Source organism: Gracilinanus agilis, chromosome 4 (genome assembly GCF_016433145.1).
Source record: "Gracilinanus agilis isolate LMUSP501 chromosome 4, AgileGrace, whole genome shotgun sequence".
Taxonomy (NCBI): Eukaryota; Metazoa; Chordata; class Mammalia; order Didelphimorphia; family Didelphidae; genus Gracilinanus; species Gracilinanus agilis.
Genome location: NC_058133.1, coordinates 63,670,071 through 63,697,159, shown reverse-complemented (window position 1 = coordinate 63,697,159; position 27,089 = coordinate 63,670,071). Strand labels below are relative to the sequence as shown.

Sequence of the window (27,089 nt, the reverse complement as noted above, 5' to 3'; positions counted from 1 at the left end):
TATCAGAAGTTCTTGGCTTAGAGTCACAAGGACAGAAGGGAGCAGGGAATTTCCCTGTTACAGTTTGCCTGAGTTAAGGGGTCTGGTGTCCATGGCATCTCCCTTCCATGCCCATGCCACTAGGACCTTCCATCTCTAGGCCTAGCTCTCAATCCACTGAGCTACCCAGCTGCACCCCCCTCAGATGATTATTTTGACCCCTAATCCACACCTATTTGAAAATGACCAAGATATCTATTCCAATTTTCAGTTCTACTATCTATTTCTCAATGATCGCTGATTAAGAACAAACATTTACACCAGCTGGATGAGCAGGGAATAATCAGCTACAAACTTTCTGCTGGCATGGTGGGTCACTGGATCTCACCATCTGCCCTTCTATTGCTCTCTAACATATACCATGTCTTATCATCTGACTGACCACGATGCCTTACCTATCTTTGGGTACTGTCTTCTGATCTGTAGATGAACCCATGTTGTCTGTCTTCCCTTTGAGAGCTGGGGCTGCCTTGCTTTTCAAGTTGTATCCTCAGCATTTAGGTGTGCTTGGCAAAGAGTAAGCACTAATAAATGCTTTTCTATTTAATTTCTCTTCAAACCTTACTCCTTAATCCTCTTTAATAATTTGAACTTGTTCTTTATCTTCAGTCTTATCTCACAGAACCCACAGTTTTCTTTGCTTTCAGCTTGAATCCTTTTCTCCTTTTCATTCTCCAACATCTCCAACAGAGGTAATTCTTTCCCCCATACTATGTTGCATTAGAAAAGAGTGGTTTAGATGGGCAGAGTGGAGGGAGAAATACATTCCAATGTGACAGAAAACATACTTATGGAATGTTTGTGGAATTAAGAACAAATGCCTTATATATCCAGGGTTTGGGATCATGAATGGATCATTTGTACTAGTCATGAAGAAATCTAGCCCTATCCCTTCTGAAGTCCTACCTAGAAAAATAATTCAAAACATTATTATCAAAGGGGGCAGCTGGGTAGCTCAGTGGATTGAGAGTCAAGCCTAGAGACCAGAGGTCCTAGGTTCAAATCTGGCCTCAGACACTTCCCAGCTGTGTGACCCTGGGCAAGTCACTTGACCCCCATTGCCTACCCTTACCACTCTTCTGCCTTGGAGCCAATATTGACTCCAAGATGGAAGGTAAGGGTTTAAAAAAAAAAGAAAAACAACATTATCAAAGCACCTGAAATAAGAGTGAAGTGTATTTATCTTTTTTGCCAGGGCTAGGCTGACAAATATGCCTTTAGATGTTGAAGTCTGCAGAAAGGAAAACCGCATAAGAGCCAAAATTTGAGACAAATGGGAGCCATAAAATATAAAATAGGAGAAAATATTTGTGGTGTGCAGCATTGAGTGATAGTATATATTAGGCCAAATGGCCAAGGGATTCCCATGTCTCTCAAGAGAACAATTATCCTTTGCCCAATCAAGTAGTCATGAAAATGAGCAATAAGAATTTTGTTGTTGTTCAGAGATTTCAGTCAGGTACACTATTATTATTCCTGAATTTCAAGTTTAAATGTTTTTGATGTATAAAGGCAACATTATTTTCAAAGTTACCATTAAAGAATCTACTTACTTTATGCTTCTTCTTCTTTTGGAAGTAGCTAGAAATGTTTTGCTACTAAGTGTTCCCCTAAGTGCCTGAGTCAAGGAGACCCCATTCTTCAGCATAAGGTGTCATCTCACTCTGAAGACTGGGTTGAATCTAGGATGTCACTGTACTGGGAAAGTATTATGGGTGAAACTGGTTCTTTGCTCTTTTGGTCAGTGGACCCCTGTCCAAGGAAACAATTTTTTTTTAATTAGGGAAAGTGCACTGGATTTAGAGTTGTTACTCGGATTATGTGTGTGTCCTTGGGTAAGTGGCTTACCTTCTCCGGGACTCCGTTTCCTCATTTAGAAAATTCAATGCCACATTTATGAAGCCGGCATGGGCAAGGGTCCATATTCCCGTTCCTCTCAGGAAACCCGCAGAGGCCAGCTGTGTACCAATGTCCCCGGGGGTGACCAGGCTGAGGATTCGAGGAATCCATCGGGGTAGCAGGGCTTCAATGGAGCCCACCATCGGCCTCAGAGCCACAAGGCATGCGAGTCTTCGAGGCGGCTCATGACTTTGATTTCTTTAATTTATTTTAAATTCAGTATCTTGAAAAGGTCCCTGAACTCAACACTCAATCGAGGTGCTGAGGTAGTGGCGGGGAAGAGGAAGAGGCCTCGCCTATGGGACCAGTTTTACCTGCGGAATGCCCCGCCCAACCAGGCCTAGTAGTACTCGCGCAGCCCGAAATTGGCCTCAAGCGCTAGCCCGAATCCATCATGGTGGGCAAAGCGTCAGTCATTGCCCACAGAGCTTTGGTTCCGGCAGAGGAACCAATCGGAGGGCTGAAAGTACGTTAAGGCCCGCCTTCTTCCTGTACGACGTAAGGCGAAGTAGCCGGGCGGCCATATTGGATTCGGGCGGAACTGGCCAATAGATCCCAAGAACAGTGGCAAGGCTTTTTAGTTCTGTAGTAAAGAAGTCTTTGGAGATGCCTTTCGGGGCGGAGGCCTGACTAAGAGTAATCGTTTCCGCTGCCCACGGTGAGGGACAGAGTAAGATGGCGCTCTTCCTAGAGCTTGGCGCCAACGTCTGAAGGCTGCAGGCCGAACGCCGCTCTAGCACGATTCCGGGTTCAGCCGCCTCTCTGGTGGAGTCGGAGGGACCGAGGCCGGCGTTCTGTCCCGTTTCCGGGGGCGTCTCTATGGTGTCGGCTGGACCGAACTCTGGTCAGCGGACACCGGGGCAGCAGCCTGGCGGGGCGGAGGGAAGGTCAGGGGTCATAGGTGGTGTGGTGGCGAAGCAGAGGCCGACCCGAACCGGGACCCTCCGCCTCTAGGCGCAGTAGCCACCGCAGGTGAGGGGACCTTGCTTTTCGCCGCCTCTCGCCGTCTAGGTTGTGGTCGGGGATCTGTAACCCGGGCGGGTGGGTGGGGACACCACCCGGGACGAGCCGAGGGGCGGGACATGGATCCCGCAGCTCTGGGGACGAGAGAGCCACGCGCCTTGAAGGCTTGGGGCGCACGAGAGGAGCCTGGGGACGGGTCCTCAGGTTGACTTTTTCGGCCCTGGTCGTGGAAGGGGGAGGGGAGGCGGGGCGGAGGGCAGGACCCCGCCTGGTCTCCTCTTCCCTGGGAGCCCTCGGGGCCGGTATGGACTTATTGCTGCAGCCTAAAGCCCAGTCTGTGCTTCCTGCTTCTCGGGCTTGTAGGAGTTGAAAGTCTTTTTAAGTCTGTTTTTAAGAACTACTAAGTATTTCCACGTTTAAAATCCTAAAACTGAACCACGCCGGCACACCTGGCATTTCCTTTTAACCAGTCTCGGTCTAGTCAGTTTGGAATTAAGGTTAGCCAAAAGGCGAAAAACATGTTACATTCGGAAAACAGCGATAGGCAATGAGGGTTAAATCTGCCCCTGTCAGCTGAGTGAGTGATACAAGCCGCCCTGTTCCAGAAACTTGGGTCGCATTGTTTAGGATGTATATAGTGGGAAGAGTTAGGGCAGTAGGACGGTTCTGAGAATAGAGACCCAGGCTTGGAGTCCGGAAGACTGATTCTTGAGTTGAATCAAGCCTCTGCTAGAGAGGAGGCAGATGCAACTCAACCACAGAAATATTACAAGCTACTCAGGGAAGCAGTAGTATAGAGTAATAGATTAAGCAAATAACGTGATTAAATAAGATTGTGTTGTTCAGTCGTGACCTACTTGACTCCATGTGGCAAAGATACTGGAGCAGTTTGCCATTTCCTTCTCCAGCTCATCCGACAGATGAGGAAACTGAGGCAAACAGGGTTAAGTGATTTGACCAGGTCACATAGTGAACTCAAGAAAAAGCTTCCTGACTCCAGGCCCTGCACTCTATCCACTGTGCTATCACCCTACCCTAAGAGGATAGTGACATAACATTAAAACGATTCTCATTTAGAACTTGTCTGGTATTTTATCTGATCTTGTAGTATTTCAGAATCCCATTAATTGTATAAATTTTAAGATTTTCCCTAAAGGAGTTACGTTAACATTTTCAACCCAAGTTTCAGAATAGTATTTTGAACTTTTACAAAGTATTTCATAACTTAATGGCTAGCATTTATGTAGCACTTTTTAGTTTGCTTAGTGCTTTACAGATATATGGTTTTGTCCTTACAACAGTCCTGACAAGTAAGTACTATTTTTGCCCCTATTTTATAGATTAGGGAACTGAGGCAGGTAGAGAGGTTAAATGACTTGCCCAGGCAGAATTTGAAATCAAGTTTTCCTGACTGCAGTTCCATTACTATAGAAATTGAGAATTGTTGTCTTGTTTTTGTTCTGAAACTAAATTTTCACTCACTTTTTCCACTCAGTAGTATTGCCTTAATTATGAAGTTTATGATAATTTATTAGTGAGGTCAAGAATGAAAAAGAAAAAAAATACACATTTTTAAGGAAGCTAGTCTGGCTGTCTTACTTCAAAGCTAATAAACGTTTTTTTTCCCCTTCTGGAGCTATGAGCGAATTCTCAATGTGGAGCTAAAGTCCAAAGGACATGTGGTTATATCGTCAGTCAATAATCTTGCCCTTTACCCTCTAATAACCAAAATGGTGCATGTTTTAAAAAGTACTGGTTTTCATTATCTGGACATCTTTCTAGAACAGAAATATGCAAAGCATTAGTATTATTTTCTTTAGGAATTTGTGGATATGCTTCTCTGCAAACTGTGGTAATGGATAGTTTTCTTTGACAATGATAACAGTAGTAAAGATTTAATACAGTAAAGGCTTTCCTTGGCTATGTAGCATCATTCTCTGAGGTAGGATGATTTCATCAGGCAGTTACTGACATTAATACTAATTGACTTGGCAAACTGGATGTGGCTCTTGCTGTCAGGCACATAATAAGTTCTTTGTTAATGCTTTTGATTAATTGATTCTATCTGGTCATATTAACTAGCAAATTCACATTGGAGCCATATAAATGTTCAGGGGCTATATGAATTCCTCATTTGGATGTTTCCTTAATTGAGGCAGATTAAAACATCTGTTCTTTAGGTCTCTTGTCCCTACCTTAAAGTTGTATGAGTGGGGTCAATGCCACATACTGGGGTGATCTTCCTCACTTTCCTTTGTAATCCTGCTGGAGCACAGAGGTTATCTGTCAGTTAACACTTTTACCATGTGATGAGCCCATCTATTTCAAGCAAAATTTCTTTAATGGTATCTTTTACCAAACTGCTTGCTAACTCGTTTGTAATATTTTGTAGTCTGTTTTATATATCTTCACCATTTTTGCAACATTCATTTTCAATTCCATGCCTCATAACTATGCAACAATACTAGAATATTGATATGTTTTTCTTTTTTTCTTTAGAATATTTTTCCATGGTTACATGATTCATGATCCTCCCCCCCCCTTTTCCCATTCCCCTACCAGAGCTGACACAGTTCCACTGGGTTATACATTTGTCATTGTTCAAAACCTATTTCCATGTTATTCATATTTGCAGTGAAGTGATCTTTTAACATCAAAACTCTAATCACATCCCCATCAAACTACACAATCAATTATATATTTTTCTTCTGTGTTTCTGTTCCCACAGTTCTCTCTCTGGATATGGAGAGCATTCTTTCTCTTAAGTTCCTCTGGATTGTTCTGGGTCTTTGCATTGCTACTAGTAGAAAAGTCTATTATATTCATTTGTGCCATAATGATCAGTCCCTATGTACAATGTTTTACTCTTCATCAGTTCCTGGAGGTCTTTCCAGTTCATATAGAAATATTCCAGTTCATCATTCCTTTCAGCACAATAGTATTCCATCACCATCAGTTACTACAATTTATTCAGTTATTCCTCAATCAAAGGACACCCCCTCATTTTCCAGTTTTTTGCCTCCACAAAGAGCACAGCTATGAATATTTTTGTATAAGTATTTTTCCTTATTATCTTTTTGGGGTACAAACCCAACAGTGGAATGGCTGGGTCAAAGAGTAGGCATAGAATATTGATATTAAAAAGATGTATCTTATGTATAGAGAGGAGTTTGAGGTCCTTTAAGGTCCCCCCAGCAAGTATTTATTTAGCACTTAGTATTTGTCAAGCACTGTGGTAAGTACTGGACATACAAAGAAAGAATAAAAACAGTTCCTGTTCTCAAGGAGTTCACAGTCTAAAGAGAGAAACAGAATGCTAACAGCTATATAGAAATAAACTTATCTACAGGAAAAAATGGAAATTAAACCCAGAGTGAAGACACCAGCAATAAAGGGGTTGTATGCATGTGAGTGAATTCCCTAAAGGCAAAATACATATCACATGAAAAATGTGGACTTCTTTTATATATACATATATATGTGTATATAATATGTATTGTTGTGTATGTATATTTTAAGAGAAATTCCTTAGGATCTCATGGCAAAAACATACTGCTTTTCAAAACTCATTTTGTTTTTCCTGTGCCTAACTAAAACTTTGTCAGACCGGCTGCTAAAAATCATAAACAAAATAATGCATTAATATCAATGAATATAATTTATTTGAGTGCCTGAGTACATTTTTGCAGTGCCTTATGGTTTACAGAGTGCTTTATATACATGCACCCATTTTTATCCTCATAGCAATCCATCAGACAATGGAAATATTACTACCTTACTTTAAAGAAGGCCTCTAGCTGGTTGGGTAGGTACTTATCTTTGGATACCTTATCTAAGGACATCTAATTGCACCAGATGGGTTGGTTGTATTGGAAAAGGAAGCCTACCATCTGCTGAGATCACACATCCATTTGAGATTGAGGATCAGGAGACTGAGGCTCATAGGTTATTTCATTTACCCACATAACAGAGTTGGGTTTTGAATTCAGGCTCTCTTACTGTAAATTCAAAGTTCTTTGTGTACACTACCTTGTCTCTTATCAGAGTTCATAGCATTATAGATTTAGAAATGAAAGGGACCTAATTCAGCCCTTTTTATTTTACTTATGAAAAACACAAGGTCCATATATATTCTTTAATGAAGGGAGTATACACCTTGATCACTATTCTTCAATCAATCTACTCCTATAGGAACTAGTAACAATATGTGATAAAGAGCTTAATTTCTAATGAGGGACATATCTAAGTATATGCAATACAAGAATAGAATAAAGAAAATAGTAATTAAAAGGTACTGACTCACAGGGGTTAGACTTGAGGCTAATGAGACAGATTGAATAACACGACAAGACTATTGTGGGAAAGGAAGTGGGTGCTGTGGGATGGGAGAGGAAGAGAGAGCAAGGTGGGAGCCTGCAACCAATGGATGGCCAGGGGTCTCCACCTGAGTGGACAAGGGGGCAATCTTTTATAGAGTGGTGGGCTGACATTAGGTAATCTGAGTTATTGGGCAATACATACTATTGGGCAAAATTGGTTACTTGTGTCCAGATGATTGGATGTCCCTAAGGGGGTTGGCTTTGGGGGTGGGGGCTTTTGGTTCCCAGACATTTTGTCAGGTCACAACATGGGAAGTAACAGTGTCCTATGGAGTAGAACAGCTGCTTTTTTCTGGAGTTCCAGCAGGTGCAGGGGAAGAAAGGGCTTTGGTTCAGGCAGGGATTGGGGAAGGGGAAAAGAAGTTTTGGTCCCAGGATCTATCACTAACAAATCTGCTTGAAGAAAAGGATTCTGCTTGGCTGAAGTGAGGAGGGGGGGGGGGGAGTGCCTTCCAAATATAAGGAAATATGAATGAAAAGGTATTGGAAATGAGAATCATGTGAGGAGGGAGACCAGTTTAGTTGGATTACCATGTGTGGGAGAAGGAAAGACAGGTTAGGCAAGGTTTTGAAGAACTTTAAAAGGTCAACAGAGGAGTTTTTTTGATTCTAGAGTTAATTTATTGACTAAGGCAGTAACATGGTCAGATATGTACTTTAAAGAAAACACTTGGGCAACCATATGAAAGATGATGGAAATGGAAAGAGAATTGAAGCTGTTGTATTAATAAGAGTCTGAATCAAGGGAAGGGCAGTGTCACATATGAGAGATGTTGTGGAAGTAGAGGCAGCAAGGTCTAACAAATAATTGGATGTGAGAATTAGAGAAAGATTGTCGAGGATAATATCAAAACTAAGAGACCAGGAAATAACTACCTTTGACAAAATAGGAAGTTTGGAAAAGGGGTGGAGTGATAGAGATAAGTTATAGTTTGGATTTGTGGAGATATCTCCAGAAACCCCAGCTTGAAATGTCCAATAGTCAATTAGTGATGCAGTATTGTAGTTCAGGGAAAAGACTAGAGCTTGATACATAAATCTAGGTGTCTTTGGCAGATACTTCAAGCCTTGGGATCTGAAAAGTTGAGACAAGTATCGCCTACTTGAGGCCTCTCTTGGTTTCTCTTCCCCTTCAGTTTTTTTCAGTGCTTTCCTCTTCCATACTACTTTGTATATATTTTGTATCTCTGTGCTTACATGTTGTTCTCTCCAATAGAATAGAAGCATCTCAGGGGCAAGGATTGTTTGGTTTTTGTATTTTGTGTGCCCAATGCTTGACATAAAGTAGGTACTTTAAATGTTTGACCCTAGGTCATCAGACTCCAAATCCAAAGTTCCTACCAAGTTATCTTGTATAGAGAGCCAGCTCTATATTTTGGGGGGTCCTGAGTGGCATTTAGTGGCGCCGGATTGAAAAGACCGGAAACGGAAAACTGAGAACAGCTAGACTAAATGTTTAGCTCATAGCTGCTTCAACTTCATGGAGTTTTGAGTTTATTATATACTGGTTTCAAACAAAGAACACAGAGGAAGAATCACAGCTGTGAAGGGGTTACAAATCACATAAAAGAAAATCCTTGGAGGCTTCAGAGTAAAGATAGAACAGAGACCAATGCTGAATTCCAACCACCAATTAGTAAGAAGCTAATTCTGGGAGCAGAAATATATTTCATAGAGATTTTTACTAATTGAGTCCTATCCTCTTGAATTATAGGACTGCACCTGGTCAGATAAAGTCTTGTCTAGCTTGTGTCCGGCCTTGACTATATTTTTTTAGAGTTCAGGCTTTTTAATTATCAAGGAGAAAAATGGTTAACTCAGTAGCTGCTGGTCTGCTAAGGACTCAAAGCTTTCCAATAAGAATATTAAGAAAAGGTGGAGATCTTAAAAGGAGTCAAAAGAGGAGTCTCAGATTTTTACCTTAGATGACCCATTCTGTCTGTGACCTGACATGCAATGCAGAAAAAATCATACACACAGTTTTACTTGCTAATGATTTTGTAATGGGATTCAGATAAAATATCTATTACATACTCTATTTCTCTAAATGACTCCCAATAGCCTCCTGGAGGGGTCAAATTGTTTTTGGATTAACCAACCTGCTGGTACCAGAGCTTTTCAGGGCTCAGGTGACCAGGACCAAACACAAAGAGTGCCTTAGCCTAGATTGGTCATGTAGGGAATCCAGATAACAGGCCTATCCTGACCCTGTTTCTCCTATCGGCCTTCTACAATCTTGAAGGTTTTATTTTGCTTTGTTTCAAGTCCTTACTTTCTCTCTTAGAATCAATACTAAGTATTGGTTCCAAGGCATGGTAAGGGCTAGGCAGTGGAGGGGCTAAGTGATTTGCACAGGGTCATATAGCTAAGAAGTGTCAGAAAAAGTTGTTTTAAAGTGTTTGTTTTAAAATAAAAATTCTGAAATTAGTGTAGAGGTTAGTACCTGGTGACTGTCCTTGGGTAACCACTGGTCCTGGGGACACAGTACCCTCTCAGAGCTTGTGCTCTTAAAGAGTGTTCTGAAATGTTGACTTTTGTCAAGTGGCTTTCCTAAGACTTAGCCCCTTAGCCTTCTTTCTCCTTGACCCAGGTTTATTTTGGGAAGGCACCATTGTGTGGCTAAGTATAACAGTTTTCCAGGAATGGGGGACAGCTTTTGCCAACGTATAGGGTAGGAGATAGATGGACTGTCATTTATGGGAAGAAGCCAGTCTTTGGATAATTTTCTATATTACATTTATGTGGTTTCTTCCTTCATTCTGACTTGTTTTCCAGGTAAACATAACCAAGCAGAAGTATATTTAATTGTATATCATGACATGGCAAGAGGGAAGTGTATTTTTGTGGGGATCATAGAGGTAGTGGCCTAAAGACCAAAGGACCCAAGTTGGTAGATGCTGCACATGAATTATTAGGAAGAGATAATTATTATTATTTTATACTAGTTTTTTATGCCATCCAGTAATTAAAGAAATAAACTTCCAAGCAAATTGCAGAGGCATTTTGTTCCACTACTAACATGACAGCCAGAAGAAATTTAATATTTTTAACATGTGATTGACACACTTAGTATTTTGCTTTTGTCTGGAACATAGTAAGTGCTTACAAAATACTTTGCTGATTGGTCTACCTATATGTAGCATTTTAAACAAATATATTTGGAAGCAAATTCTTAAATAATTCAAAGAAACCTTTCTCATTCATAAGAACTTTTCAAAATGCCATTTCATGCTTAGCATACATGGAAGTCATTTAGTAAAAATGGAAGTTAGAGAAGAATCTTTTTGGGGGCTTTGGACATTATGAAAAAAAAAGTTTCTTGCACATACTTTAGGGATAGTGGCAGGGAAACCATTAAAGTTTTGGGGAGGTGGTCAGCTAGGTGACTTAGTTGGCTAGAGAGCCAGACCTGGAGGTCCTGGGTTCAAATTTGGCCTCAGACACTTCCTACCTACATGACCCTCAGGAAGTCACTTAACTCCAGGTGCCCAATCTTTTGCTTGTTTGCCTTGGAATGGACACTTAATGTTGATTCTGAAAGTGAAAGTAAGAGTTTTTTTTCTTTTCTTTTCTTTTTTTTTTTTTTTTTTTTTTAAATAAAAACCCTTACCTTCCATCTAGGAATCAATACTGGGTATTGGTTCTAAGGCAGAAGAATTGTAAGGGCTAGGCAATGGGGATTAAGTGATTTGCAGAGAGTCACATAGCTAGGAGTGTCTGAAGTCAGATTTGAGCCAAGGACCTCCCATCTCTGGGTCTGACTCAATCCACTGAGCCACCCAGCTGCCCCCTGTTTTATTTGTTCTTAAGAAAAGAAAGTTAGGGGTATAACTTTAACCAGAAAAACTTTATTTTAAATATTTTAGGTACCACTTTGTTGGCATTCTTCTGCCCTCCTGTTTCTTGCTTAATGTTTATTAGTGTTTATTGAAGGTTGCTGAGAATCTAGGTCACTTGGGTTTTTGTTTAGAGAACTATTTATTGAAATAAGCAGGAAATGTTAAATGTTAGGTCCTTTTGGGGAAATTGTTGCATGTTATTTATTTAGGAATAAAGAATAATGTTTCCTGCTTTCTGATTTACAAAATACTTTACAAATATTATTTCATTTGATCCTCAACAACCCTGAGAATTATTATCCCTATTTTATAGATGAGAAAACTGAAGCAGATAGAGGTTAAGTGATTCGCCCAAGGTCACAGAGCTAGTAAGTGTTTGAGACTAGATTTGAAATTTAGTCTTCCTGACTCCAGGTCCAGTGCTCTATCTATTGTTTTTTGTTTTTGTTTTAATTTAAATTTTTTATTTTGAATATTTTCCTATAGTTGCATGTTTCATGGTCTTTCCCTCTCCCCCAAACCTCCCTAACTCCCCTTAGCCAATGAGCAATTCCACTGGGTTTTACATGTATCATTAAGACCTAATTCCATATTATTGATAGTTGGATTAGAATTATTGTGTAGCATCTATGACCCCAATAATATCCCCATCAGCCCATGTGTTCAAGCATTTGTTTTTCCTCTGTGTTTCCATTCCCACAATTCTTCCTCCAAATATGGCTAGTTTTCCTTCTCATAAGTCCCTCAGCATTGCTCTGGATCCTTGCAATGCTCTATCCATTGTGTCATTTACCTGCCTCACAAAATAGTAGATGTAAAGAAGTAATTTGCCTTTTCAAAAAGTCAGTTCTACCTCCTCAGTATCTCACATCTGTTTCCTTCTCTACTCATACCCCATCCATTCTTACTGCTTCTCCTTTGGATCATCACAATAAATTCCTAATTCGTGTTCCAGCATCCATCTTCTTTACAATTCATCTTCTACATAGCTGCCAAATTAACAATGCTGATTCATGGATCTGACCATGTCCCTCCCTGATTCTGGAAGCTTTAGTTCTGTGTTGCTAAACTAATGGACATTTAAAGCCCTTTTTATAATGTAGCTCCTGCCAGTCTTCCTAAATATATTTTCTGCTACTCCTTCTAAAATCTTCTGGGTTCCAGCCAAACTAGTTTATTTGCTGTTCCCCATGTATGAAAGTCCATTTCCTGCCCCTATGCCTTTGCATAAGCTCTTTTCCTTTTCTGGAAAGCAGTGGGCTCATTTCTGGAATCCTTTCTACATTCTCCTACTTTTTGTCCTTTTCTACCACTACCCCTCCACTGTATTTATTTTATAAATATTTGTATTTAATTGTCTATAAATGTGTTATGACCCCTCAAGAATGTAAGCACCTTGAGAGCCTTTTATAATTTACTTATCCAACACCTAGCATAGTACTTGACACATAATAGAAACTTAATAAATGCTTTGTTGATGAACAAATGGTCAATCTGGAAGGCTACTTGGAAATAGTGGTTTTGTTTTTAAAATCAACAGAAATATCAAACAAAAGGTACTTTTAGTACAAACTCCTCCCTTATTTCATTTACAGGACTCTCCTACAAAGATTCCTGGAGTGTGTGTGCTGAATAAACTTATTCCAAAATTCTCAGTCTGGGATGTGGCTCATTGCTGAGCACTCAGTTTTTATTTAATCACAAGTGTCCAGGGTTCAAAGGATTCTAAAAAGCCCAAAGGAGAGACTTAGGGCTTTTAAAAACCTATAATTCCAATATAGAAGTCTAAGATGAGTTTTCTGTTTTCTTTTTTTGTTGTATGGGTGGATTTAATGTACTTGGAAATCTCTTCTCCCCTTTAGGTCTGTGTTTCTGAAAAGAACCTCACCTCAACTTCACTGCTCAAGGGATGGGATCAGAGAATAGTGCTTTAAAGAGCTACACCCTTCAAGAGCCACCCTTTAGCCTCCCTGCTGGACTGGCTGTTTACCCAGCTGTGCTACAAGATGGCAAGCTCGCTTCGGTTTTTGTATACAAGAGAGAAAATGAAGACAAGGTTAATAAAGCTGCTAAGGTACTGTAGAGGAGGTGACTTTACTTAATAACCAGCACCTGCTACTATCTCCATTATCATTTTCTATTTAAAAACAAAACAAAACAAACTTGAACCCAAGAAAGGACAGATTTCTATCTGAAATAAATGAGATGAGAGGGTCCAGGGATTTATTCAGAGCCTACTTTAAAAAATTAATGATTATCAGTTTGTGAGGATGTCTCCAGCTGGTGGGAAATCGCCTAGTATAATCTCCAAATAAAGCAGCTTTATAAAAATCAATGTGATGAATTTTGTCATTTACTTTTTTTTGAGATTTCAAATGAAAATTTTTGTGAGGCTAATTTTATTTTGCTCAGTTATAGTAACAAGTTGGTCTGTCTTAGGGGAAATATTGAAATATAAATATGTTTTGTAAAACTTAATTTATCCTTGCAAGTAGAAATGGAAACTATATTGGCCCTTGGAAACTTTGGAGCCTAAACTAAAAAGTGAAAAAAATGGGAATTACTATATTTTACTTTTACTACTTCTGTTAAATTATTCAACAGTTTATAAGTATACTAGTTTGTCATCCAGGGAACTAATAAGGCAATTTTTGAGTAATTCCATCTCTTAATGGCACTCCATAATAAGTGAATTGATTTTGAATGCCTTTGTGTTACAGTAAAGTTTTTCCTAGAGGGAAAAGCTAATCATTAAATGAGATATCCCCAGACAGCTTTTTTATAAAGATCTGAGCTAAACAAATTATTCCTCCCAAAAATGTATTATTAAACTTTAAGTGAGCAAAATTATTGTTACTTAAATATTTGATTTTTTTTTAGCAAGCATGTTGTTTTGGATACTCAATTGCATTTTTAAATGTTACATATAATTTGAGATCCCTTGTATGATTATTTCTCTTTAATAGGACTTTGATTATAGTGTTACTATTCTTAACACTTAAAGAAGTTTGTAGTTGTATCTTTGATTTTATTATTATACTGCTTGTTATATATGATTCATTTCATGTTGAGTCTTTAATTAGGAACATAATTCCCTAATTAAAGTGTTGTTCCTATGGAAAATCATGATTCGGTTTATAACAATCCATTTTATGACATAGTTTCACAGTTACAGTAAAATTGGGGATTATCTATGGTAAAGCTAAATAATTTACTTTTTAGTGAAACCATGCTTCCCTTCTGTCCCAATCTAGATATTGTTAATAATTTAGTACAAGTTATGGAAAATGCATTGTATGTTGACTTCCCTCCTCAGTGCAAGATGCTAATATTTTTCTGATTTAATACTTCTTGAGTCTAGTGTAAAAACTTCTGGAATAGAAAGCAGAAGACCTAAGTTCTAGGCTTGTCTAGGCCACTTATTAGTTGTATAAACATTCTGACCTGATTTTGTTTTCTTATCTGTAAAATGAGGATAATAATATCTACTCCTGCCTACCTCACAGGGTTGTTGTGAGGGTCAAATGAATATGTGAAAGTGCTTTGAAAAGTGCTATACACTTATGAAGTATTTATCATTGTCTCTTATTCTTTACTTTTATCTTCAGAGTTAATGAAGCTCATTCTTTGAAATAGGAATAATGATTTGTTTTTTAAGATCCATTCTAAAACTGCAATGTACTTTGATTTTAAAATGTTAATTTTTCTAAACCAAATGTGTGTAGAAGGGGGAAAAGAAATATATCCTTAGTGTATAAAGTTTCTTTTTAACTCGATGAACATGTTTTTCTCAGAGTTTGTACAAACAGCAATAGGAGAATTTGATATTTTTACCAAAGGTTGAGAGTATTTTCCAAAATTAATGGATAGCGACTTAATACGTCTTAGGACAGGCTACTGGGCAGTAAAAAGAAATGCATGTAAAATGTTTTGTGACTTAGTTTTTGTCTTAGTTATGGATGACCAGAATATCTGATTTCACTTTAATATCTTGAGCAGAAACAACCATAAAAACATTCATAACATTGGCCCCACATTGTCAAAATATCCAAAGAAAGATCAATAATTCTTATATCTTATGGCTCTTTTCTGGGAAGGCATAATGCTGGCAAAGTGTGCATAATTTGAATATGATTATTCATTATCAGTAAAGAAATTAAAAGTGAGCTAAAGGATTTCTATACTATTGAGAAGGATCAAGTCCTTTTTATTGTGTTATAAATAAAATCCAATTTGTGGGAAAAATAAAAAGCACTTGTAGCTTTGTCATATGTACTTAGAGCTATAGTTTCCATGTTAACCATATATGTTGTAACAAATGTAAAAATTGCTGTTTTAGGGGAAGTGAAAACTTGAGGGCAAATTTTTCATGAATGATAGCATTTAGCCAAGTTAAAAATTAGGTGAATGTATATGCCAAGGTACTTGTGGAAAACCCTTATATATTCTGCCTTCCCTGAGTGTTCTAACAATAGGTGACAAAATTAGGTCTGTAGAAGGCCCTTATTCATTAATATATGGACCATTGCTTAATATAGGTTTAGGCCAAATTCTTTGGCAGCTCTAGCCAGAGTTCAGTTTTAATGTTCAAAAAGAGAGGTTTGTTTTCCTAAGTAACTCTTTAGATGATTTTTAAAATATCACTGCCTGATTCAGAACCATTGACTTACTTTTAGTTGAATAATTTACTTTCCCGTGGAATTCTGACTTTTATTTTGCTATCTGTATGATTTTGATCATTAAACCAAGGTTGTTATGAGGATTGAATAAGATAGTATTTGTAAAGCACTTAGCATAATGCCTCTCACATAGTAGGCACGATGTAAATGTTGTTATAGTCATCATCATCATCCTCAATCTCTCTGGGCCTTTGTTTCCTTATGTGTAAAATGAAGGAACTGGACAAAATAACCTTCAAGGTTCCTTTTAGCTACAAAACTTTGATCTTATGTTCCTATTCCCAATGAGTTTGATATGAAATTCCAACATGTTTGTTTTTACTTAGCATATACTGTGTTGATCCCTTGCTTTCCTTAGTGAGTATTCCTGGTTAGTGGTTCTTTGTTCCATATGATTTAGGAGTTGGGGGAAGTATAGCTATCATAGTATAAATGTTTGTAGACATTTGAAATAATATCAAATCATTTGTGCTCTCCGATTACAGAATAACATGGGATTTTCATCAAGTCTGCTGACCCTCCCCTGACTTTTTCTATCTGTGAATAGAGTGTGGTCAGTAATATATATTATGCAACTATTATTTTAATTTTTTTCTATCAGCTCACCAGAATAATGGAATCAGAATTCTCATTCAGTTTCAGAGGCTTGACACATTTGAAGTGCTTTGTTATATCTTTTCACAGGTAAGGTAAGAATCACAGAATTTGAGAATTGAGAGGGACCTCAGTAGCCATCTAATTTAACCCATATGCAAAAAGAACCCCTTTTGATAAACTGACAAGTGACCATTCAGTCTGCTTGTAGATCTCTAGTTAGGGAAAAACTCTCTAGATAGTCCATCCTGTTTTGGCATATCTCTACTTGTTAGAAAGTTTTTAAACTTTATTTTTTTTTATTTTAAACTCTTAACTTCTGTGTATTGGCTCCTAGGCAGAAGAGTGGTAAGGGTGGGCAATGGGGATCAAGTGACTTGCCCAGGGTCACACAGCTGGGAAGTGTCTGAGGCCAGATTTGAACCTAGGACCTCTCGTCTCTAGGCCTGACTCTCAATCCACTGAGCTACCCAGCTGCCCCCAAATTGTTAGAAAGTTTTGCCTAACCTGGAATTCATTTTTTTTCCACCTTGTTCTGCCTTCTAGGACTAATAGAATAAGTCCAATTCCACTTCTACATAGCTTTTACATGATTGAATGATTATTATCATTATCCCTAATAAACATCTCCCCTTATGTGACATGATCTTAGGGTCCTAAATTACCATCTTGGTTGCCTGCCTTGAGGACACTCTCCAGTTTAATAGTTTCCATCCTCAGCTCTGAAATTCATAACTGACCCCATTACTCAGATGCACAATGGGATTACTGCCTTCTTGTTCCTGAAAGCTATGTCTTTTAATGTAGCCTAAGATCACATTTTAGCCCTTTTTTTCTTTTTTTTTTGGCTGCCATATCACACTGTTGACCCATTGAGCTTGAAATCCTCTAAACCCCTAAGATCTGTTTCAGATAAAATGTTGTCTAATCATACCTCAAGACTCTACTTCTTATGCTTGGGAAAAAAAATTTATTAACCTAAGTGTAAAATCTTATATTTTTCCCTGTTGAATTTCATTCTATTAGATTCAGCCTAATGCTCTGTCCCATAAAGATCTCTTTGAATCCTGAGTTAATTCATTGTCTTAGGGGTACCTCTCAGCTTTGTGTCATCTGCACATTGGAAAATCTGGAAAACCAGTTCCTTGGAACTATATGCTAGGCAGCCAAAGAGACCATATTTGGAATTAGGAGGAACCCCAAACGTCAGTTTAGTCTGAACCTCTTAGAAGAATGAAGTGCCCAAGACCACACAAATAATAAAGGGTTAGACATGATTGGAGCTGAGGTCCTCTCATTCCAGGTTGAGTATTATTTCCACTCTGCTACACTGAAGGATGGGCAGTAAGTGTCATTTATATATGGAGATAACAAATGTTTGCTGGACTATATTTAAATGCCTAACATATACAAGGTACTGTGTAAAAAGTGGTCCTTGTTTTCAAAGCATTTACCATCTATTTTTGTGATATAAACAGCTAAATCATGTCAATGTAGTGGCACACAAGCTGGGTTTTATAAAAAGATCCAGGTTCTATGAGGATTGGAATACGTCTTGGATATATGGAGGACATTCCAGGAAAAGGCATGTGGTGGGAGGTGAAGTGCCAAGAATGGGAAACAATTTCACTGTTGAATACATGAAGTGAGCAATGAGAAACAAGATTGGAAAAGTAGACTGGACTCCAGTCATGAAGGGCTTTTAAGTCCTGGACCAGAGAGTTGTTTCCAATGGCCTTTTGAATAAAAAATTCTTAAGGTCCTTGAAAAGCATGATACTGTGGACAAACTTAAAAGCCTTCCGAAAATCATTTTATAGTTGTATAGGGAATGGATCGTTCAGGTTAAAGTTGGAGGTTGGCTGGCTAATTTGAATGTTATTGCAATATTGTAGGTGAAGGAATGGGAACTTCAATTATAGGGATTATAGTGGAAGTGTAAAGATTTAGGATAAAGGCAAAAAATGTGGAAATGAAACTGTCAGGATAGGACAACTAATCAGTTGTCGATAGAGGAAGAGGCAGAGTCAGTGATGGCAGATTTAGGTAACTAGAAAGCTGATGATAATAACATCAATAGAAATAGGAAGTGTGGAGGATGGATTTGGGGGAAGAGGAAAATTTTGCATTTGTTAAGTTTGAGGTACCTGTGGAAGATGTCCAGTAGGTTGCTGCTGATAGGATACAGTACTGGAACTTGAGAGATAAGGAATGGACATATAGATTTGGGAGTCAATCTTCATAGAGATGCTAATTGAATCCATCAAAAATGATGATACCATACCACCAAGATAGGATATGGAAAGGTGGGCCCAAGGTGAAGCCTTAGTTGAGGGCAAAACATGAACAGTGATGTACAAAAGGAGATTCAGGTAAAAGAAGAAACCAGGAGAGAGTAGGGGCTTGAAAACTATCCTGCATAAGGAGGCACTCAAGAATGTCAGGTGTTTTGGGGATGTCTAAAAGGTTGAGGCTGGGGTGAAAAGACTGGGATTTAGCAGTTAAGAGTAAATAATCCTAGAGAAAGCAATTTTAATTGAGTAGTAACTTCAGAAGGCAGGCTGAAGGTTTTGAGAAGTTAGTGGGAGGAAATTGGGGTAAGAAAGGTTTGTTTTAGGATTTTAGCTCTTATAAAGGAAGAGAAATAGACATGGCAAATGAAGGTTCTTCAATGGTTGAGAAGATCTGGGCATGTTTATAGGCTATAAGGAAAAGATAGTAGATATGACTCTACCATTATGTATTAATGGAAGGGGCTCTTTACCATGTCATTCTATAAGACTTTCAGGATCTAGAGGGTCATTGGCTTTCCTAAGTGCTATGTACTCTGCCCATACACAGCTGGGAATATGAAGAAAGGGGTAAAAATCAGTCCCTTTTCTCAAGGACCTCAAAGTCTGTTGGGAGAGACAACATATCACCAACTATGTGCAGACAGCATTAGGAGAGACCAAGAATTTCTTGTGGAAGAAGGGCTTTTAGCTGGGATTTAAAGAAAACCAGAATGAGCAGGAAATAGGAAACAAAAAGGGAGACTTCAGATTATGGGGATGGAGGAGCATAGCCAGTAAAAATGTAGTTTCAAGAGGTGGATTGTCTTAAGGAAGTGCAAGTCAATTAGTATCACTGGGTTTTAAGGTTTTAAGGAATGAATACTGTGTAAGAAGACTGGAAAGACAGTAAGGGGACAAAGTTATTTGTCCAAATAAGTTTTTATATTTGATTCTGCAAGTCATAGAGCCATTGGAATTTATCGAATAGGGAGGTGATGTGGTCATATTTAATAAACAGGAGTGAGGAGAGACTTAATGCATGAAGACTAATCAAAAGGCTTGATTGTAAGGATGTTGGTGTGAAGTACTGAGGGCTTACACTAGGGCAGTGGTAGTGTCAGAGGAGAGGTGGAACTGTCTCCAAGAGATGTTAGAAAAGTAGAATCAGTGGGGCCTAGCAGTTGATTCCACATGTGGGGTGAGAGTGATGACACTGAGGTTGTGAACTGTGGTGACTGGGAAGATTGTGCCATTCAAGAGCATTCAAGTCAATTTTCAACAAGCTCAGATAATGCCCAGTAAATCCTGTTCCTCCTTTATTGACTGGAATTTTTTTTTTTTGATCTTTTTTTTGATCAATTTTTATTGATGTAGGTCAGTGATTCCCAAAGTGGGCGCTACCGCCCCCTGGTGGGTGCTGCAGCGATCCAGGAGAGCGGTGATGGCCACGGGTGCATTTATCTTTCCTATTAATTGCTATTAAAATTAAAAAAATTAATTTCCAGGGGGCTAAGTAATATTTTTTCTGGAAAGGGAGCAGTAGGCCAAAAAAGTTTGGGAACCACTGATCTAGATCAAGAGAATGTAGTAGCTAATTTCCCTGGATTTCAGTAAAGTATTTAATAGTCTCTTATGCTAATCTTATAGAAAAAAATGGATTAGATGATATGGCTAGATATGTTTAGAACTGAGTGATTGACCCAAAGAGTGGTTATAGTTTGATATTGACTTGAAAGCAGGTTTCTAGTAGATTGTCTTTGGGATATGTTCTTGGCTTTGTGCTGTTTAATCTTTTTTTAATAGAATTTTTAAGTTGAATTAGGCAAAGAAAGCATTCTTATTAAATTTGCAAATGACTCAAAGCTAGAGAGAATAGTTAGCATGTTGGATTGATAGTCAAAAGCCAAAAAAGTCTTGGTAAGTAGACTATAAGACAAGCTAAAAAGATGATGAAATTTAGCAGGGGGTGGGGGGGGGGAATAGTCTTTATACTTTGAAAAAAATCTGCAGATAGGGGAGGCATAGTCAGATAGCAGTCTGGGGGGGAAATGTGGTGTTTGTATAGAATGAAAGCTTGCCATATGGCAGCAGATATGGCAGCTGAGAAAGCTGATATGATCTCAGTGAAGCTTTGGGAGAAGCCAGATGGAGGGAAGTGTTGATGGTCCTTCTGGCCTGGTCAGACAACACCTGAAATCCCTTATTCAGTTCTTAGTAGCACATTTAGGGAAGGACATTGATAAGCTTCCAGAGGAAGGAAACCAGCATGGTGAAGTTTCTCAAGAAAAAGGCCTCTGAGATATGTAGTTGGAGCATCTGGGGATGTTTAGTCTGGAGTTAACTGAGGTGTAATTAGAATTTGTTACCCTAAAAACTACACTTCCCAGCATCCCATGTTCCTTCTCACCTTGTGTGCTGGCGTAGGGAGGATATAAATTTGGTGTAGGCTTGCCTCTTGCTCTCTCTTTGGGTGATAGGGCACTGTGGAGGTGAGGTGAGGGAGAGGCAGGAGAACTTGCTCATGTGGTTTTAATTTTGTTAGATAATTAGGTTTGGTTTTTTACTTCTATTTCCTTTTTATTCCTTCTACTTCAAGTGATTATTAATAAACTATAAAATATAATTCTTGGAGTGTTGGATATTAATTTAAATCTTATACTGGGCAAAATAGACATGTGAAGTATGTTGTGGAAAGGATCTCTCTTCATGTGTAGGTAGAATAGGTGTCAAGATTCTGTAACATTATGTACCTTTAGTTTAAAAAGATATCCCTTAAATGTATGTTCCTCAGAAACAATGTTGCTGTGATCTAGTTTTTAAATGTGGATGGAAGAAATTCATTGACAACTTGTTTCATACTCATTGAAAACCAAGAAGTTAGTGCCTTTTTTGCAGAAGAAATAAGTTTAGATATTAAGGAATTTTTCCAGGGTCATAAAGCAAGTAAGAATGAGGACTCAAATTGAGCCTTCAGCATGTGTTGTCTGCTCTATGCCTGGGGTAGTAGACAGCTGGCCTCAGTATCAGGCCTGCCTTTCACACATAACTGGTTACATGGCCCTGGTGGAAAAGGCACTTCCTACTCTACAAAGCAGATTCAGATCTACAGTGGTAGAGGGAGTTTCCTGATCTGGGGGCAGATAGGCAGCTCAGTGGATTGAAAACCATCCCAAGGCAGGGAGGTCCTAGATTCAGATGTGGCCTCAGACACTTTCTAGCTCAGTGACCTTGGACAAGTCACTTAGTCTAACTGCCTGGCCCTTACCACTCTTCTCCTTTGGATCCAATACACAGTATTGATTCTAGGGCAGAAGATAAGGGTTAAAAAATAAAATTTCCTGTATCAGTGATATAACTAGTCCAGGGTCTCCCTCCACTCCCATCTCCCCCTTCCCCCGGGAGGACAAAGCATGTGCTAGGTGCTGAGGATTCAGATGCCAACGTTCACAGCCCTGTCCTCATGAGCTTCCATTCGAATGACTCAAATCTAGGGAGTCTGAATTTTAATAGCAGTGGAAGGAAAAGCACCGTGGAAGATCCAGTGAGACGACATCTGCCTGTATCTGACTACTAACCCCAAAGTGCAGTATAAATGCTGCGATGCCAGGACAGGAGATGCAAGGCTGGGCCTGGGCGCTGGGCTCCTCCGCTTCCGTGTCCTCAGGGGGGTGACAGCACCTTCCTCACAGAGTTACTGTGAGGATAAAGGAAATAGCATGTGACAGAGCTTCCCACTCGGTGCTGAAGCTGTTAGTGCAGCTACTTCTTAACCGAGGCTATCACCAAGCGTAACAGATGAATCTGTTCTGCACCACCAACATTACAGTGGGGTCTCCCCCTCCCCCCGCCCGCCGAGAAAGAATTCTGGATTGTGAGTTCAAGGCTGACTTTGAATCTTGGCTTCCTACCTGTGACCCTCACTTAACTTGTCTGGGTCTCTGTTTTTTAAATGAAAAACGAGGAGGTTGGACTAGATGTCCTCGTGGGCCCCTTCCAGGCCTGTGTTCTTACTGTACTGTGTGCAATACATTTATGTTGGCTTCATGCTCTTCTATAAAACAGTAAACTTTTGGGGGAGAAGCTCTTGTCTGATCTTTGGTACTATGTGTTTCCTTAAACAGTCCGGACAGCCATCTCTTTTATAGAATTGAACAATAGTTAGTAACTGATACTAGCCTGTAACATTTTTTAAACAAAAGTAGTGACCATCCCTAGCATTAAACTAGAATTGAGATAAATAAACTTCATGGGATCACAGATCTAGGACTGGAAGGGACCTCAGAGATCATCTAGGACAGTGATGGTGAGCCTTTTAGAGAGGGAGTGCTGGGCCCTGCCCCCACCCAATACCCCAGAGGCCAACTGGGCCTCTCCCCCCTTTATCTACCCCACAGGGGAGGGAGAAAGCTCTCCCATTGAGCTGTTGGGCGGAGGAGCAGGTGAAGTGAGGGATGTCCTGGTGTGTGTAGAGAGGGGGAGGGGAGGGGCATGGCTCTAGCACTGCTCCCCTCCAGCTCTGCTGCTTGTGAGTCCACCTTACCCTGCGTGTTCCTGTTGGGCTGCTGGGTGGAGAGGGGAGGGGAGCAGCTCTGTCCAAGCCCCTCTGCCTTTCTAGTAACAAACTCTGGGGAAAGGGGAGTGGCCGAGTGCCCACAGAGAGCGCTCTGCATGTCACAGGTTTGCCATCACTGATCTAGTACGACTCCCATTTAGTCGGTGAGGAGACTGAGGCCCAAGGAGGTTGTGACTTGCCCAGAGTCATAGAGGTAGCATCAGAGGCAGAATGTGAACCCAGGCCTTGTGACTAGAGCCAGTATTTTTTCCATTGTACCACTCCTTGAGGTTAGGCAACAACTCTGATGGAGACCTAAAATGGACTAACCAAGGAGCATAAAGCACTTTGCCTGTCCACAAAACCACGTTTGTGGATCATCAGAATCCAGAATTCTTGATTCCTTTTGTGTCATCTGGCTATACTGATTCCAACCTGCAAGTGATGGAAGAGGCTGTCAAAGAATTGATTAAATTCAATCAATCAATCCAGTCTCTCTCCTCTTTTAAAGCACTTGAAGACTCTGCGCCATCCGTGCTTGCTGCGTTTCCTGTCCTGCACTGTGGATACCAACGGCATCCATCTGGTCACAGAAAGAGTGCAGCCTCTTGACGTGGCTCTGGAAACGCTGTCTGCCGCAGAGCTCTGTGCCGGCATCTACGATGTACTGCTGGCTCTCATCTTCCTTCATGACCGAGTGAGTACGAAGCACCCAGGAAGTTAGCAAAGCCTGAGCCTGCTAGAGAAGTGCTTTGGGCAGGATGTGACACTGTGGATAGTCTCCCAAGGATACCCTCAGGGTAGTGTTTTTAGGATGAGAATGGCTTCCTGTATTCTACAGAACCAGGAGCTCGTATTAAAAACATCTAGTAACCAGGCAATTACTTCCTAAACCTTGGTTTTACACATGACAGCCTTCACTATGTTTTAAAAGTAGAATGGCTCCCTCTCAGTCACAGCTGCAGGGATTTAGCTTGACTCTGATTTTACATATAAGAAAATGAAGCTACAGAATTGGTAGCTCACCCCTAGGTCACATAGGTGGGCAATAAGTAGCCACTGAGTGTCAAAACCAGGCCCTGGGGCTCCAGATCCATAGCTCTTGGTACAGCCTTCTGCCGCCTCAGATAGGATTCTAAGTGGCCCAATCCTGTGCGTTTTTCACTGATGATCAGTACTAAAGGGATTCTGGGAAAATGCTTCTGTCCAGTACTTGGTTGTACTCACTCTGTTCTTAGGAGACTTGCAACATGAAGTTCTTGACAATTCCTTGCAGTTTCAAAGATTATAGGAATTGTGGTATTTTAGAGTCAGAAGGGCCTTAGACATCACTTCGTTTGGTTTCTTTTACTTACCAGTGAGAAAACTGAGATCCAGAGACATTAAATGACAGACCAGTCAGTGTTACAGGCCCATAAATGGCAGAAAATGGATTATAAAGGTAGATCTGCATGCATCACACTCTTTTTGACAAACATAACCTCTGTAACTTTGATTCTCTGAGCTGTCCTGGTTTTGCAATAACACCATTAATGCATTTGTAGTAAGGTCCTTTGCTCACTCATGACATCCAGCTGAGATGCATCACTGCTGATAGCACTTCCCTAGGATACTGTCTTGGGCATTATACCTTACAGAGCCAAGTAATGACATTCAGATCATCCCTAGATTTAGCTTTCTCTACTTGCTGAATCCAGGACTTTTCTTATAATGTCACATCAGGTTTTTGATGTACAAGCATATTTTCTGTGTCTTTAGAGTTTCTATAACATGGATTGTTAAAGGTCCAGTGGGTCAAAATTTTTAAGTGATTGTCATATCTACTTGAGTGCAATTAGGTGACCCAGTGGATGGAGTGCTGGGCCTGGAGTCAGGAAAGCTCATTTTCCTAAGTTCAAATCCAGTCTTGGATACTTAATAGCCATGTGTTCTTAGGCAAGTCACTTAACTGTTTGCCTCGATTTCCTCACCTGTAAAATGAGTGGAGTAGGAAGTGGCCAGCCTCTCCAGTATCTTTGTCAAGTAGACCCCAAATGGAGTCATGAATTGAAAACGACTAAACAACAACAAAAACATTCTCCTGGAATAATTCTGGGTATTTAAAATGAGTATGTTGTTGCATTATGTTCTTATGCATTTATCAGTCTATTTGACTTTATTCTTCCCACAGTCCTTTAATCCAGTCTTTACCACACCACTGTCTGGTAAATATTTCTAGTGGCCCTTTTTATGTCATCTTTCATGAGGTTCTTGTTCTTTTTGTCCTGTTGACCAGGGTCTATGCTATGGTGAAGAAAAATTATGAAATCAAAGCCTTTAGAAGAATAACATTTTTCTTTGAAAACATTTGATAATAAACACTGTCCATGTTGGCATGCAGATTAGCTAGCATACTCTTGGCTCTCCTAAGAATTACCATAAATCTGGATGTGGTTATTGAGAAATACTAGTAGTTAGAATATCTGTCCAGACCCATCTTGCCAGTTAGGAGCATTTTTCCTTTCATCTTTATTCAGGTCATGCAGACATTCAACTTGACCTTTCTTGAGACCATGTCACTGCCTTGGAATAAGGGGGATCATAGGTTACTGCTTTAGAAAAACAAAAACAATTTTTGAGTTTAGTGTCATCATTAGCGGTTCTATAACTATCACTCAGTACAGTCATATTTCTCACTGACTTCTACCCATGTACTAAATTAAATGAAGACATTTCAGAACTTATCAGCCTGGCAAAGACTCCTTTTGTAATTCTGTTTTCTTTACCATTTGGGTCATTCATTGCAAAATGGCTGTTTCAGTCTTCCATCCTCATGTGCTTTCTTTTAGGGAAACCTAACGCACAACAATGTCTGTTTGTCATCTGTGTTTGTAAGTGAGGATGGGCACTGGAAGCTAGGAGGAATGGAAACAGTCTGTAAGGTCTCTGAAGCCACACCAGAGGTAAGAGCCAAAGACTAGACTGTGTTATATTGGACTAAGAAGAATAGGCTTCTGGTTGTTAGCTAAGTATAATTATTTTTATTAACAATGACAGACGTTAGTGGTCTAATTTCTTTACATCATCTTTCCTTTGGAATCAGCAACTACCCTTGAGAAGCCGATGTTTTTTTCTGACCAACCCTTCTTCTCCATAGAAGATTATATCATTTTAGACCTAGAAAGGACTTTAAAGATAACTTAGTTCACCTGAGAGCCAGAGGGGATAACCAATGACTTGCCCAAGGTCACAGAATAGCAACAGTTAGAATTGAAACCTAATTCTCGAACTCTTAGGTTAGGACATGCTGGTTCATCTTTTGAGGGGTAATAGCTTTTTTCTGGTTTCTCTAGCGTTTTTAACTCCCTGCTCTAACTCTGTTTTCCCTTCTAATTCATTCTGCAATGTTGCCAAATTAATCTTCTGAAAGCAGTTTTCTCTCACACCAGTTCACTGATGGATCCTAGAGATGTCTAGGGATCCTCTTAGTGTCGAGTCTGAATTTCTGTGTAGCCTTCAGAGCCCTCAGAGATGGGCTCTACTCTATCTCTCGAACCCTGTTACCATTCAGCATTACAGTGTTGGTTCCTCATGCAGGTTGGCTCACTTTACCAGAACAGTCTGTGCTTATTCCTGCATCCTCGTGTCTTCAATCTCTGGAATGATTTCTTTTCCTTCTGCTTGCCTAACCTCAACTCAGAGGTATATCGCTTCCTCCATGCAGTCCTCTGGGACAGTATTAGCCGGAATCCATCTTTGTCTTCTAATTTGCACTTATATGACAGTTCCATGGTTTCATACTAAATCATCGTAATTCATGGATCCTGGTTGTTTCTCCTTAGTTAAAGACAGTGAGATTCATTAGCATGTATGATCATGCTTTAAACTTCTTTT

At 39.7% G+C, this 27,089-nt stretch overlaps 1 protein-coding gene across 1 annotated transcript in view; it reads left to right on the top strand.

Annotated features, from left to right (window-relative positions):
* The first annotated feature begins 2,642 nt into the window (after positions 1 to 2,642).
* The window catches only part of SCYL3 (SCY1 like pseudokinase 3), a 37,202-nt gene continuing 12,755 nt past the window's right edge, over positions 2,643 to 27,089 (top strand). The window contains exons 1-4 of the mRNA XM_044673714.1: positions 2,643 to 2,910; positions 12,982 to 13,193; positions 23,728 to 23,913; positions 26,045 to 26,158. Of these exons, the coding sequence (XP_044529649.1) occupies positions 13,029 to 13,193; positions 23,728 to 23,913; positions 26,045 to 26,158 (465 nt within the window). The 5' untranslated portion in view covers positions 2,643 to 2,910; positions 12,982 to 13,028. The remainder of the gene's footprint in view (positions 2,911 to 12,981; positions 13,194 to 23,727; positions 23,914 to 26,044; positions 26,159 to 27,089) is intronic.